This window comes from Bubalus bubalis, chromosome 24, assembly GCF_019923935.1.
Source record: "Bubalus bubalis isolate 160015118507 breed Murrah chromosome 24, NDDB_SH_1, whole genome shotgun sequence".
NCBI classification, from domain to species: Eukaryota; Metazoa; Chordata; class Mammalia; order Artiodactyla; family Bovidae; genus Bubalus; species Bubalus bubalis.
Genome location: NC_059180.1, coordinates 23107314 through 23123315, shown reverse-complemented (window position 1 = coordinate 23123315; position 16002 = coordinate 23107314). Strand labels below are relative to the sequence as shown.

Below are 16002 nucleotides of genomic sequence, written 5' to 3'. Positions count from 1 at the left end.
AAGTCTGTATGGTTCAGTAATCAAAGTGATTGGCACAGTAATTAGGATCAGAATCACTTAATCTCTGATCAAGTCAGCTCCTCCTGTTCCTCTGTCTCCACAGTACCTTCAGTTTCGCTGAGACACTCTTATTTTTTGTCTTTTGGCCAGAAATCACTCACTTCCTTGTTTGCCTGCCACTGAAAGTTCAGAAGTACCAATTCTGGTTTTGGTCTTTATATCCCCTGGCTACTCTTTCACACAAAGTGAGGGAACTTAAAACACCTCTTAGTATTAATGTAACACACAGCACGTCTTTATTTTTCTTGAAGTCAATTCTGACTTTGATAGTCCAATGAGACTGTTAAAATTACTGCATAGGAAGGAAATTCTGACATACTGCAATATGGATGAACTCTGAAGACATTTTATGCTAAGTGAAATCAGTCAGTCACTATCGCAGGTAAGGGTTTCCACTTATATGAAGGACTAGAGATTATGAAATACTAGGTTATGATGGTTGTACAACAGTGTGAATGTGATTGCTGCCATTGAAGTGTACATCTAAAAATGGTAAATTTTATATTATGCATATTTTATGATAATTAAAAGTTCATAGCCTTTTAGTTACCCCTGCCATGGTAGCAAATGGCACCAAGGGAAAAACCTTATAAGTACTATAATTTTTCTGATTTTATTTATGATAAGCAGATGTAGGTTAATAATTTTAATGAAAGCTAGGATTTGAACTCAAGAAGACTAACTTCTGATCTCAGACTTTTTGGTTACTATGCCCTACTATCCACACCATGAGGAAAAAATTATGACTGTTTAAATACACTTAATGCTTAGTATAGAACAAGGCACAAAAAATGTATTAAATAAGCAGTAAATATTTAACAACATTATATTTTGTGAGAATTTCTCTCAGAATCTGTCAAAATAATAATTGATATTTTGTTTTTTTAATTGGAATATTATTGATTTACACTGTAGTGTTAGTTTCTGCTATACAACAAAGTGAATCAGCTATATGTATATATATGTATGTGTGTGTGTGTGTGTGTGTGTGTGTGTATGTATCTTTTGAACCTCCCTCCAAACCCACCCTCCCATCCCACCCCTCTAGGTCATTACAGAGCACCAAGCTGAGCTCCTTGTGCTATACAGCAGCTTCCCAATAGCTATCTGTTTTATATATAATAATGTATGTATAGCAATGCTACTCTTTCAGTTCATTCCCCCCTCCTTTTAATAACTAATATTTTGCATCTACAGTTTACATTTTTCTTTGTGAACATGAAGTTGCAATTTACTGATCTTTGCATCTCTATTGTCTAATATTACATATTAGATCATTAGGTGTGAATTTAATGAATTAATATAAAACAAGAACAGATAAGTATTTATTTCAAGCTTTTTAAAAGATTATCTTTTAAAGTTGATGAAAAGAGTAGAACAGTGAAGTAATCATTTTACTTGACTAAACAACATTTTGGCAGGTAATCTAAATTTTGAAAATTTCTTCTTTTTTAGTGTTGAACTTTCATTTTTGTGGTAAAATGGATACCTTGTGGCTTAACCAGTTTGCCATCCTCCTCTGGAAAAATTTCATATTAAAGGTAAGTGGCGGTATCTTTGAGAAATGGCTGTAAAGCCTAATGGATTTGAAAATAAAATTTTTTTTAATTTATTTATTTTAATTAGAGGCTAATTACTTTACAATATTGTATTGGTTTTGCCATACATCAACATGAATCCGCCATGGGTGTACACGTGTTCCCAATCCTGAACCCCCCTTCTACCTCTCTCCCCATACCATCCCTCTGGGTCATCCCAGTGCACCAGCCCCAATCATCCTGTATCCTGCATGAAACATGGACTGGTGATTCATTTTATAAATGTTTCAATGCCATTCTCCCAAATCATCCCCCCACCACTCTCCCACAGAGTCCAAAAGACTGTTCTATACATCTGTGTCTCTTTTGCTGTCTCGCATACAAGGTTATCATTACCATCTTTCTAAATTCCATATATATGTGTTAGTATACTGTATTGGTATTTTTCTTTCTTTCTTACTTCACTCTGTATAATCAGCTCCAGTTTCAACCACCTCATTAGAACTGATTCAAATGTATTCTTTTTAATGGCTGAGTAATACTCCATTGTGTATATGTACCACAGCTTTCTTATCCATTCATCTGCTGATGGACATCTAGGTTGCTTCCATGTCTTGGCTATTATAAACAGTGCTGCGATGAACCTTGGGGTACACACATCTCTTTCAGTTCTGGTTTCCTCGGTGTGTATGCCCAACAGTGGGATTGCTGGGTCATATGGCAGTTCTATTTCCAGTTTTTTAAGGAATCTCCACACTGTTCTCCATAGTGGCTGTACTAGTTTGCATTCCCACCAACAGTGTAAGAGGGTTCCCTTTTCTCCACACCCTCTCCAGCATTTATTACTTGTAAAATTTTAATAATTCCTTCATTTCATTTCAGTTTATGGGTATTTTTCCTCTTTCATTCGATGACTGAAGGTAGATTTCTAAATCTGAAGTGTATCAATAGGGCAAACCAATAAAATCAATAATGAAATGAGAAAAGGGTAAAAAAGACAATCCAGAGAACCATTGATTTTGTAGAATGAAGTTGAATGATATATATATGTAAATGTATACATGTATGTACACAAGTGTAAATACACACATACACACATATAATACTCTAAAATTAATTAGTATAATTTTGTTTCTCTTGTAGAAACGGAAGATGGGGTCTTTAATTGTGGAAATTTCCATGACAGTGCTCTTCTGTACATTGATTTTGCTTCTGCGCAAACATTCCAAAAGGGAATTTACACAAGCTACTCTTTTCCAGTCTCTTCCCTTGAATAAACTTCCCACTTTCCTCACTAATAAGAAAAAGGAGTATGAATTGGTTTACGTGCCTTCTGGAAGTGATGCGGCAAAAAATATTACTGAGAAAGTGAAAGATGATTTAAATGCCAACCTTACAGGTTAGAAATTGTGATGTTTAAAATATTTTTTTGGAATGATTATTAATTTGTTGTAGAGAAGGCATGTTTCGGTGACCCTTATAAGTTGTACATTAATCTCAAATATAATATTATGAACTTTGTAAAAAAATATCAAACACACCTAAACAAAATATACTGTTTAGAATTAGATGACAAGTTATATAATTCGAAATCTTCTTTGTCTCTGATTGTACTTCTTAAATTAGGGTAAGTTCCTGAGTATGTCAAAAGAACACAAAGCCTCACAATAAATTTGGTAGTTTTCTCCTGGATGCATAAACTTTACTTGAGGTCACTGATTTTACATTTTGTAAAATATATTATGTAAGTGTGATGTAAGATTGTGTTTGTTTAGAATTATAGAAAACTTATACAATTCTTATGTCCTTACACTCTCCTTACTCTGCACCCAATTTCTCTTCTTTGTCCCCCACAGTTAAAAATACTTTCAGAAATTTGATAAGAATCCCTTCAGTCTTGTCTCATGCTTTTACATATGTGTGTTCATGGATTTATCCTGTTATATGTTTTTAAAATTATCCTTTTTTTTTTTTTTCATTTCAAGGGTTTTGAGATGGGAGGGAAGGGTAGATGCTATATACTTTGTCATCTAAGTGACCGTCTTTAAAAATTAAAGTGTTATATTTATGTAACTTAATGTGAAATTCCCATCAATTTTTAAAATATAAACCATGACTCTCCAAAGAACTTTAGTGCTTATGATGGGCTGGTTTAGGTTACCTTTCAAGTACCCCTGTTTTGGAGGTAGAGGACAGAGAACAGGTTGCTACTTCTTATCCTTTCCTATTATGGGTCCATCAGTGAAAAAGTTTAAGACACATTGTCATTCAGTCATATTGAGGCCGTCATGAGAGAGTGTTGCTGAAGACTGGAATAGAGATCTGATGAGTTGAAGGTACATGTCTCATTATAAACTGCTAACTTAAAAGAAAGGAAGCTGAGAAAATTTCCTCCTCCTGATGATTTCTAATACATTCTTTTATTTTCAGTTGGACTAACTCCTTAGCAAAATAGCCTAATGACTATAAGATAGACATAAAAGTCTTTATTTGGAAAACTTCCACATTAAGTTTTTACTGCTATTCTGAAGAATTATAACTTAAGAAAAACACCTTACTAGGGGATCCAATCAGAATGGTGGAGCAGAAGGACATGGAGCTCACCTCATGCCACAGATACATTAAAAATACATCTACTGGACTTCCTGGTGGTTCAGTGGTTAAGAATTTGCCTACCAATGCAGGCAACATGGGTTTGATCCCTGGTTTGGGAAGATATCATATCCTGTGGGGCAGCTAGGCCTGTGTGCCGCAGCTACTCAGCCCACACACCCGAGAGCCTGCAAGCCACAGCTACTAAGTTCATGCAGTGCATCTCCTGAAGTCCACGTGCCCTCGAGCCCATGCTCCACGATAAGAGGAGCCACTGCAACAAGAGAAGCCCACACGTTACAACTAGAAAGTAGCCCCTGCTCACCACAACTAGAGAAAGCCCACACACAGCAATGAACGGCCTGTGCCCCTGATAGGGGGCTGAAAAACAGGAAAGATTCTCATACCAAGGGAAGCCCCCTCATGGGTGGGGAGATCAGCTGGGACAGAAAGGGAGCATCAGAGTCTCAGAGGAGAGCACAAGAACCAGCTTGGGTGGGCAGAGCAGAGAGAGACCTGAACAGATGGGCTGTGCCATTGTCCTGAACTCTTCAGCTTGAGACACATGTCCATGGTACAGACAAGGGCTGGGTGCTGAACTTGGTGTTTAGAGGACAGACCCAGGGAGAGGATTTCTATTGGCTGCACAGAGACAGCCAAAAGGGGCTGGAGTGTGGTAAGGCAGTAACCAGGGGTGTTTGAGGAAGAAGTCTGGGCCTACTATAGAAGCCTGGTCAACAGGCCACTGTTAAGTGGAGCTTGAAGGAAGGGGTAGGGTTGCCAATGCAGCTTCTTTCTCCATGTGCTGGCCCTGGTCTTTATGGGCTCCGGGCTCCCATGCCCCAGCCACCTCCTTGGCGGGCTCTGGGAACAGACTTCAGTGGTTTACCCACGGCAGAGGCAAGGCTGAAACCACAGCTGAGCTGCAGGGGCAGTGGGACCTAGGAAACAAGGCTGAAATTTCTTCCCACAGCTGTGCAAGTCTCAGATTTACATATCTGCCCATCACCAGTTTGTAAATTCAGCATCTGTAGGACATCTGAGTGGACAATGGGTGCTCCTATGGAGAGAATGGGTCTGGCCTTAGCAGCTGTGTATTTGTGGGCACATACATATGGGGGCAGGGTCAGGATAGAGTCTGGACTGGCTGCATAACTCCCACAAGCAGGTCTAGGTGCAGTCTTAGAACCTGCCTTCAGTGTATCTGCATTGATGGCCTTGTGAAAATAACACATGAGGGACACCAGGGCTGATTGCCAGCATTCCCAAGGTTGAGATGGGGCCCAGGGCAGTGCCAGAAACAGTGCACTTTATGAGCCCACACAATGGGTGACAGGTGGCACAACAGAGTATACTCATCCAGTGAACGGCCCTGGCAGAATACTCAGTGGTTCTATCCTCGTGGGAGAGCCCTAATCCAGCATACCTCATACTGCAGAAACAGCTAAGAAATGAATCTGGGGGCTTCTACTCCAACAAGGGAACAGAACCAGCCTTGACAGGGCAGTGACAAGCACAGAGTAAAAGAAGATAACCTGATCAGTAACCAGTGTAGGCTCTACTCACCGCAATGTCAGTCACACTTTCTGTTAGGAGGATAATGGCCAGCACACACTGAAGAAAGAGGTGGCAGCCAGCTACACTAAAAAATAATTCTCACACCAAAAATGGTTAAATCCACACAGGCTATGCAGAGGGACTCCTACATAAAAATAGCCCTCTAAAACCACAGTAGATAATTGTTTCTCCTAAACTCATTGAGCAAGAGAAGTATAAGTAAAATGAAGAGGCAGAGGAACTACTCCCAATTAAAAGATCAAGAGAACTCCTCTGAAAGGAAGAACAATAGACCTCTTTAAAACAATAGTCCTCTCTAGTCTAATAGACACTGAGTTAAAAAAGGAGATAATAAAAATTCTGAAGGAATTAAGAAAAATTATTGATAGAAATGAAGATTACTATAAAAAGGAAATAGAAACTCTAAAAAGGAAACAAAAATTTGAGAACTCATTCACCAAGATGAAAGCTGAGCAATGAATAGCAGAATGAATAATGCAGAAGAATGCATAAGTGAATTGGAAGATACAATAATGGAAATCACCCAGTCAGAACAGCAGACAAAAAGTCAAATTTTGAAAAGAATGAAAATATTACAAGAGACTTATGGGATAGACTATAGCGTGCCAATCTACACATAATAGGAACCGCAGAAGAAAAAGAAAAAGAGGATTGAAAATATATTTGAAGCCTTATGGCTGAAAGCTTCCCAAACCTAAAAAAGGAAGGTTTAGTTTTTATTTATTCTTCTCTAAATCAAAAACAAATAAGAATCTATAGGAAAGAGGAAATCATAATTGGAAAGCAAATCACTTAAATAAGCCAGTACATAGTGAAAGTGTTAGTTGCTTAGTTGTGTCTGACTCTTTGCAACCCCATGGATATAGCCTGCCAGGCTTCTCTGTCCATGGAATTCTCCAGGCAAGAATACTGGAGTGAGTTACCATTTCCTTCTCCAGGAGCTCTTCCCAACCCAAGGATTGAACCCAGGTCTCTGCTTTGCAGGCAGATTCTTTACCATCTGAACTACCAGGGAAGCCCTGAAATAAGCCAGTATATAGATTTAAAAATCAAAACATTTCTATAGAAGCAATAATGAACAAAAATAACCACAGGAACAGCAAAAGGATGGACATGAAGATATAAAAGAAGATATCAAAAGCATAAAATGTGGGGGAAGAGAGTAAGAAAATTTAGATTTTTTTCCCCCTAGAATATCTTTAAGCCTATGTGACTACCAGTCTAAAGCAAGTAGATGTAGGAAAGGTTTAATATACTTGAAAAAGTTACCCTTAACCACACATCAAAAGCATACAATAAATTCATAAAAACCAAAAAGAAGAGAATGTAAGCCTAATACAAAAGAAAATCAACAAAGCATAAAAGGAAAAACAAAAAAGAAAGATATAAGAAGAAATATAAAATCAATGGGAAAACAAGGCTTAAAATAGTAATAAATATATGCTGCTGTGTGCTTAGTCACTCAGTCATGTCTGACTCTTGTGACCCCATAGACTTTAGCCTGCCAGACTCCTCTGTCCACAGGATGCTCCATGCAAGAATATTGGGGTGGGTTGCCATTTCCTTCTCCAGGGGATCTTCCCTACCCAAGGATTGAACCCAGGTCTCCTGCATTGCAACCAGACTCTTTATCGACTGAGCTACGAGGGAAACCCAATAAATACAACAAATACATATCTATCATACCTTAAAAGTCAGTGGACTAAATTCTCCAATCAAAAGACAGAGTGGCAGATTGGATTAAAAAAGAAAAAAACCAAGAGACTACAATATGCTGCCAGCAAGAGACCCACTGTAGGGCAAAGGATACACATAGATTGAAAGTAAAGGGATGGAAAAAAGATATTCATGGAAATGGCAAGAAAGCAGGGTGTGCAATACTCATAATCAGACAAAATGAACCTTAAAACAAGTGATAGAAAGAAAAAGAAGGACACTAAATAATGGTAAAAGGATTCATAGAAGGAGAGGATATTACACTTGTCAACATATGTGCACTTAATGTAGAAGCACCCAAGTACATAAAACAGACATGAAGGAAGAAATTGATGAGAATGCAATAATAGTAGGAGACTTTAACACCTCACTCATATCAATGGACAGATCCATAAGGAAACAAAGATTTGAAATGATACAATAGAATAGTTAGTCTTGATATCTATAGGATATTACATCCAAAAAAAAAAAAAAAAAAGAAGCAGACTACACATTCCTTTCAAGTGCTTGTGAAACAGTTTCTAGGATTGACAACATAAGACAGATCCATAAGGAAACAAAGATTCGAAATGATACAATAGAATAGTTAGTCTTGATATCTATAGGATATTACATCCAAAAAAAAAGAAGCAGACTACACATTCCTTTCAAGTGCTTGTGAAACAGTTTCTAGGATTGACAACATACTAGGGCAAAAAAATTTTAAAGTATAAAAAATTTTTGAGCATATTTTCTGATCACAACATCAGAAACTAGAATATCAACCACAGGAAAATAAATGAGAATAATTTAACATGCTACTAAACATGTTAATAACTTAACAACATGCTACTGAAAAACTAATGGGCCATCAGGGAAATAAAGAAGGAAATAAATAGCTGAAGCAAATGACAATGAAAACTCAACCATAAAATATCCATGAGATGTAGCCAAACAATTCTTATGGCAAAAGTTCATAGCAATACAGTCTTTCTTTAAGAAACAAGAAAAAACTCAAATAAATAACCTAACTCACTACCTTAAATAATTAGAAAAAGAACAAATAAAACATAAAGTAAAAAAAAAACATAAAGTCAGCAGAAGGAAGGAGATAATAAAATGAGAAAGGAAAGAAATAAAATGGAGATTAAAAAACAGTAAAATCAAGAGCTGGTTCTTTGAAGAGTAAACAAAGTTGACAAACCTCTGTCCAGGCTCATCAAGAAGGAAAGAGAAAAGACCCAAATAAACAAAATAAGAAATGAAAGAGGAGAAATCACAACTGATGCCACAGAATTACAAAAAACCATAAGAGAATTTTATGAGCAATTATACAACAAACAAATTTTACAACCTAGAAGAAATGGACAAGTTTTAAGAAACATACAACCCACCAAAATGAAATCAATTAAAAAAGTTGATAACAACAGATCAATCTCTAGAAGTAAAATAGTACTCTTAAAAAAAACTTCCCTCCAAACAAAAGTCAGGGGTCAGATGTCTTTCAGGAGAATTCTACCAGACATATAAAGAAGTACTTATACCAATCATTCTTGAACTCTTCCAAAAGATTGAAGAAGAAATGCTTCCAGTGCACCACTCAGAGGGATGGAATGGGGAGGGAGGAGGGAGGAGGGTTCAGGATGGGGAACACATGTATACCTGTGGCGGATTCATTTTGATATTTGGCAAAACTAATACAATTATGTAAAGTTTAAAAATAAAATAAAATTAAAAAAAATTAATAAATAAAAAAATAAAAAAAAGAAATGCTTCCAAAGACATTCTGTAAAGACACCATCACCCTGATAGCAAAACCTGATAAAGACACTAGCATAAAAGAAAATTGCAGGCCAATATATTATATTTGATGAATACATAGGCAAAAATTCTCAAAGAAGTTAGGAAAACCAAATGTAAATAAGCAATTCCCTTGAAATCACATAAAAAATACTGACCAAGGAGGTGACAGATTTATATGCTGATAACTATGAAACATTAATAAAGGAAACTGAAGATAATTCAAAGAAAGGGAAAGATATCCCACACTCTTGGATTGGAAGAATTAATCTTGTTAAAACGGGCATACTACCCAAAGCAATCTATGGATTTAATGTGATCCTTATCAAATTACCCACAGAACTAGAACAAATTATTTTAAAATTTACATGGAAACATAACAGACTGAGAATTACCAATGCAATCTTGAGGGAAAAGAACAAAGCAGGAGGCATAACCCTTCCAGTCATCAGACAACTGTGCAAAGCTAAAGTAATGAAAACAGCGTGGTATTCACCAAAACATAGACCATGAATCACTGGAACAGAATAGAGAAAAATAAACTTACACACCTATGGACAATTAATCCTTGACAAAGGAGGTAGATTATACAACGAGGAAAAGACATTGTCTTCAGCAAGTGGTGTTGGAAAAGCTGGACAGCTACGTGTAAATCAAAGAAGTTACAACACATCCTCATACCATGCACAAAAATAACTCAAAATGACTTAAAAACTTAAATGTAAGAGGACACCATAAAACTCCTAGAAGAGAATGTAGGCAAATGACATAAAGTATACCAATATTTTCTCAGGTCAGTCTCCCAAGGCAATAAAAATAAAAGCAAAAATAAACAAATGGAAGCTAATCAAACTTATAAACTTTTGTACAGCAAAGGAAATCATAAACAAAATGTAAAGGCTGGGAGGATTGAAAATAATGCAACTGACAAAGCCTTAATTTCCAAAACATACTAATAGCTCATACAACTCAACAACAAAAAATCAAAAGTCAATCAAAAAATGGGGAGAAGATCTAAATAGACATTTCTCCAAGGAAAACATACAAATGGCCTAAAGCCCATGAAAAGATGCTCAAAACATTGCTAATTATTAGAGAAATGGAAATAAAAACTGTAATAAGTTATCATCTCACAATTGTCAGAATGGACATTATTTAATAGTCTACAAATAATAAATATTGGTGAGATTGTGAACAAAAAGAAACTCTTACACTGTTGGTAGAAATGTAAATTGGTTCAGCCAGTATGGAAAACAGTATGGAGGTTCCTGAAAAAACTAAAAACAGAGTTTCCATATAGTAGGCAATTCCACTCCTGGTAGCATATACCCAGACAAAACTATAACTCAAAAAGACACATGCACCCATATGTTCATTGTAGCACTATTTACAGTAACCAAGAGGAAACAAACTAAATGTTCATTGACACATGTATGAGTGAAGAAGATGTCTCATATATATATATATATTATAAGACATTATATATAGTATATGTATGCCATTATCCATATGTCATTATATATATATACATATATAATGCAAAATTACTCAGTCTTAAAAAATAATGAAATGTCATTTGAAACAACATGGGTGAACTTAGACCTTATCAAACTAAGAGAAGTAAGTCAGAGAGAGAAAGACCAATACCATATGCTATAACATGTGGAATCTAAAACACAACACAAAGAAATATGTCTATGAAACAAAATAGACTCATAAACAGAAAAGAGATTTGTCATTGCCAAGGGGGAGGAGGGTAGAGGATGGAAAGATTGGGAATTTGGGATTAGCAGATGCAAACTAGTATATACAGAATGTATAATGAATAAGGACCTACCACATAGCTCAGGAAAATATATTTAGTATACTGTGATATACAATAGTGGAAAAGAATCAGTTCAGTTTAGTTCAGTTGCTCCAGTCTTGTCCAGCTCTTTGTGATCCTATGGACTGCAGCATTCCAGGCTTTCCTGTCCATAACCAACTCCCAGAGTTTGTTCAAACTCATGTCCATCAAGTCGGTGATGCCATCCAACCATCTCATCCTCTGTCGTCCCCTTCTCCTTCTGCCTTCAATCTTTCCCAGCATCAGGGTCTTTTCCAATGAGTCAGTTCTTTGCATCAGGTGGCCAAAGTATTGGAGTTTAAGCTTCAGCATCAGTGCTTCCAGTGACTATTTAGGACTGGACTGTGAATACTGGATTGGGTTGCCATGGCCTCCTCCAGGGAATCTTTCTGACCCAGAGATCAAACCTACATCGCTTATGTCTCCTGCATTGGCAGGCCAGTTCTTTACCACTGGTGCCACCTTATAGCAATTAATTTTAAAAAACCTAATATATCAATCTTCTCCTTTGAGTTTATTGTTCTTTGTGTTCTGTTTTTGAAAATTTACCCTCCCTGACATGGGTATTTCGGGGATGTTTTTGTTTTGCATAGATATCTACAATTTATAAGGAACTTTTTTTTTTAATGATATGAGATTTCATTTATTCCCATTTGTATATTCATTTGACTTCTTACTTTTTAATGGAAAAGACTACTCTTTACCTACCACTCTGTATTTCCACTTTTATCATAAATTAATTTTCTGTATATTCATGAATGTATTTATGAGTTCTATTGGTCTATTTGTATAGCCGGTGTCAGTCTGATTCTATCTTAATCACTAGAATTTTATCATGTTCTGATAACCTGTAGGTGAAGCTGTCTCACCTTGTTCTTCAGACTTGTATTTCTATACAAATTTAAGAATCAGCTTCTAACATTACATAAAAATTCTATTTGGAATTTTATTAGAGTCGCATTGGCTCTATATGTCAATTTTTACATTTTCACAATGTGGCTTTCTTTAAATCCTTAAACATGGGTATAAATTTTTAAAAACTTATTTCTTAATATGCTATTTATGTTTCTTGATATAGAGGCTATCAAAGACTTTAATATCTTTTTTACATTGATGTTGTTCAGTTGCTAAGTTGCCACTGACTCTTTGCAACCCCATGGACTGCAGCATTCCAGGCTTCCCTGTCCTTCACTATTTCCCTGAGTTTGCTCGAATTCCTGTCCATTGAAGTGGTGATGCCACCCAACCATATCATCCTCTGTTGTCCGCTTTTCCTCATAGCTTTGACAGTGTATAGCCATTTTTCAGCAAAGTGATATCTCTGCTTTTTAATATGCTGTGTAGGTTTTTCATAGCTTTCCTTCTAAGGAGCAAGTGTCTTTTAATTTCATGGCTGCAGTCACCATCCACAGTGATTTTGGAGCTCCCCAAAATAAAATCTATCACTGCTTAATCTTTTTCCCCACCTATTTGCCACAAAGGGATGGAACCAGATGCCAAGATCGTAGTTTTTTGAATGTTGAGTTTTTTTTTTTTTTTTTTTTAATTTTATTTTATTTTTAAACTTTACATAACTGTATTAGATTTGCCAAATATCAAAATGAATCCGCCACAGGTTTACATGTGTTCCCCATCCTGAACCCTCCTCCCTCCTCCCTCCCCATTCCATCCCTCTGGGTCGTCCCAGTGCACCAGCCCCAAGCATCCAGTATCGTGCATCGAACCTGGACTGGCAACTCATTTCATACATGATATTTTACATGTTTCAATGCCATTCTCCCAAATCTTCCCACCCTCTCCCTCTCCCACAGAGTCCATAAGACTGTTCTATACATCAGTGTCTCTTTTGCTGTCTCGTACACAGGGTTATTGTTACCATCTTTCTAAATTCCATATATATGCGTTAGTATACTGTATTGGTGTTTTTCTTTCTGGCTTACTTCACTCTGTATAATAGGCTCCAGTTTCATCCACCTCATTAGAACTGATTCAAATGTATTCTTTTTAATGGCTGAATAATACTCCATTGTGTATATGTACCACAGCTTTCTTATCCATTCATCTGCTGATGGACATCTAGGTTGCTTCCATGTCCTGGCTATTATAAACAGTGCTGCGATGAACATTGGGGTACTCGTGTCTCTTTCCCTTCTGGTTTTTTCAGTGTGTATGCCCAGCAGTGGGATTGCTGGATCATAAGGCATGTCTATTTCCAGTTTTTTAAGGAATCTCCACACTGTTCTCCATAGTGGCTGTACTAGTTTGCATTCCCACCAACAGTGTAAGAGGGTTCCCTTTTCTCCACACCCTCTCCAGCATTTATTACTTGTAGACTTTTGGATTGCAGCCATTCTGACTGGCGTGAAATGGTACCTCATAGTGGTTTTGATTTGCATTTCTCTGATAATGAGTGATGCTGAGCATCTTTTCATGTGTTTGTTAGCCATCTGTATGTCTTCTTTGGAGAAATGTCTATTTAGTTCTTTGGCCCATTTTTTGATTGGGTCATTTATTTTTCTGGAGTTGAGCTGTAGGAGTTGCTTGTATATTCTCGAGATTAGTTGTTTGTCAGTTGCTTCATTTGCTATTATCTTCTCCCATTCTGAAGGCTGTCTTTTCACCTTGCTAATAGTTTCCTTTGATGTGCAGAAGCTTTTAAGGTTAATTAGGTCCCATTTGTTTATTTTTGCTTTTATTTCCAATATTCTGGGAGGTGGGTCATAGAGGATCCTGCTGTGATGTATGTCAGAGAGTGTTTTGCCTATGTTCTCCTCTAGGAGTTTTATAGTTTCTGGTCTTACGTTTAGATCTTTAATCCATTTTGAGTTTATTTTTGTGTATGGTGTTAGAAAGTGTTCTAGTTTCATTCTTTTACAAGTGGTTGACCAGAGTTCCCAGCACCACTTGTTAAAGAGATTGTCTTTAATCCATTGTATATTCTTGCCTCCTTTGTCGAAGATAAGGTGTCCATATGTGCGTGGATTTATCTCTGGGCTTTCTATTTTGTTCCATTGATCTATATTTCTGTCTTTGTGCCAGTACCATACTGTCTTGATAACTGTGGCTTTGTAGTAGAGCCTGAAGTCAGGTAGGTTGATTCCTCCAGTTCCATTCTTCTTTCTCAAGATCGCTTTGGCTATTCGAGGTTTTTTGTTTTTCCATACAAATTGTGAAATTATTTGTTCTAGCTCTGTGAAGAATGCTGTTGGTAGCTTGATAGGGATTGCATTGAATCTATAGATTGCTTTGGGTAGTATACTCATTTTCACTACATTGATTCTTCCAATCCATGAACATGGTATATTTCTCCATCTGTTAGTGTCCTCTTTGATTTCTTTCACCAGTGTTTTATAGTTTTCTATATATAGGTCTTTAGTTTCTTTAGGTAGATATATTCCTAAGTATTTTATTCTTTCCATTGCAATGGTGAATGGAATTGTTTCCTTAATTTCTCTTTCTGTTTTCTCATTATTAGTGTATAGGAATGCAAGGGATTTCTGTGTGTTGATTAAGCTAGCTTTTTCACTCTCCTCTTTCACCTTCCTCAGGAGGCTTTAGTTCCTCTTTGCTTTCAGCCATTAGAGTGGTATCATCTGTATATCTGAAACTGTTGGTATTTCTCCCAGCAATCTTGGTTCCAGCTTGTGATCCATCCAGCCTGGTGTTTTGCATGATGTCAGTCAGTTCATTAGGCCAGTCATGTCTGACTCTTTGCAACCCCATGCACTGCTGCACACCAGACTTCTCTATCACCAACTCCCAGAGTTTGTTCAGACTCATGTCCATGGAGTCAGTGATGCCATCCAACCAACTTGTCCTCTGTCATCCCCTTCTCCTCCTGCCTTCAATCTTTCCCAGCATCAGAGTCTTTTCCAATGAGTCAGTTCTTCCCATCAGGTGGCCAAAGTATTGGAGCTTCAGTATCAGCCCTTCCAATGAATATTCACGGTTGATTCCCTTTGGGACTGACTGCTTTGATCTCCTTGCAGTCCAAGGGACTTTCATGAGTCTTCTCCAACATCACAGTTCAAAAGCATCAATTCTTTGATGCTTAGCTTTCTTTACGGTCCAACTCTCACATCCATACATGACTACTGGAAAAACCATAGCTTTGACTAGATGAACTTTTGTTGGCAAAATAATGTCTTTGCTTTTTAATATGCTGTCTAGGTTGGTCATGGAGAAGGCAATGGCATCCCACTCCAGTACTCTTGCCTGGAAAATCCCATGGACAGAGGAGCCTGGTGGGCTGTGGTCCATGGGGTCGCTAGGAGTCGGACACGACTGAACGACTTCACTTTCACTTTTCGCTTTCATGCATTGGAGAAGGAAATGGCAACCCACTCCAGTGTTCTTGCCTGGAGAGTCCCGGGGACGCCGGAGCCAGGTGGGCTGCCCTCTCTGGGGTCGCACAGAGTCGGACACGACTGAAGTGACTTAGCAGTAGCAGTAGCAGGTTGGTCATAGCTTTTCTTCCAAGGAGTAAGCGTCTTTTAATTTCATGGCTGCAGTCACCATCTGCAGTGATTTTGGAGCCCCCAAAAATAAAGTCTGCCACTGTTTCCACTGTTTCCCCATCTGTTTGCCATGAAGTGATGGGATCACATGCCATGATCTTAGTCTTTGAATGCTGAGTTTTAAGCCAACTTTTTCACTCTTCTCTTTCACCCTCATTAAGAAGCTCTTTAGTTCCTCTTCACTTTCTACCATAAGAGTGGTGTCATTTGCATATCTGAGGTTATTGTTATTTCTCCTGGCAATCTTGATTCCAGCTTGTGCTTCGTCCAAGCCTGAAATTTTGCATAAGTTAAATAAGCAGAGTGACATTCTATAGCCTTGATTTACTGCTTTCCCAATTTTGAACCAATCCATCGTTCCATATTCGGTTCTAAC

The 16002-nt window shown here is 37.3% G+C and overlaps 1 protein-coding gene across 1 annotated transcript in view; it reads left to right on the top strand.

Moving 5' to 3' along the window:
- The window catches only part of LOC123331500 (phospholipid-transporting ATPase ABCA3-like), a 76052-nt gene that overhangs the window by 32650 nt on the left and 27400 nt on the right, over window positions 1-16002 (top strand). The window contains exons 2-3 of the mRNA XM_044935576.2: window positions 1516-1601; window positions 2742-2997. Of these exons, the coding sequence (XP_044791511.1) occupies window positions 1542-1601; window positions 2742-2997 (316 nt within the window). The 5' untranslated portion in view covers window positions 1516-1541. The remainder of the gene's footprint in view (window positions 1-1515; window positions 1602-2741; window positions 2998-16002) is intronic.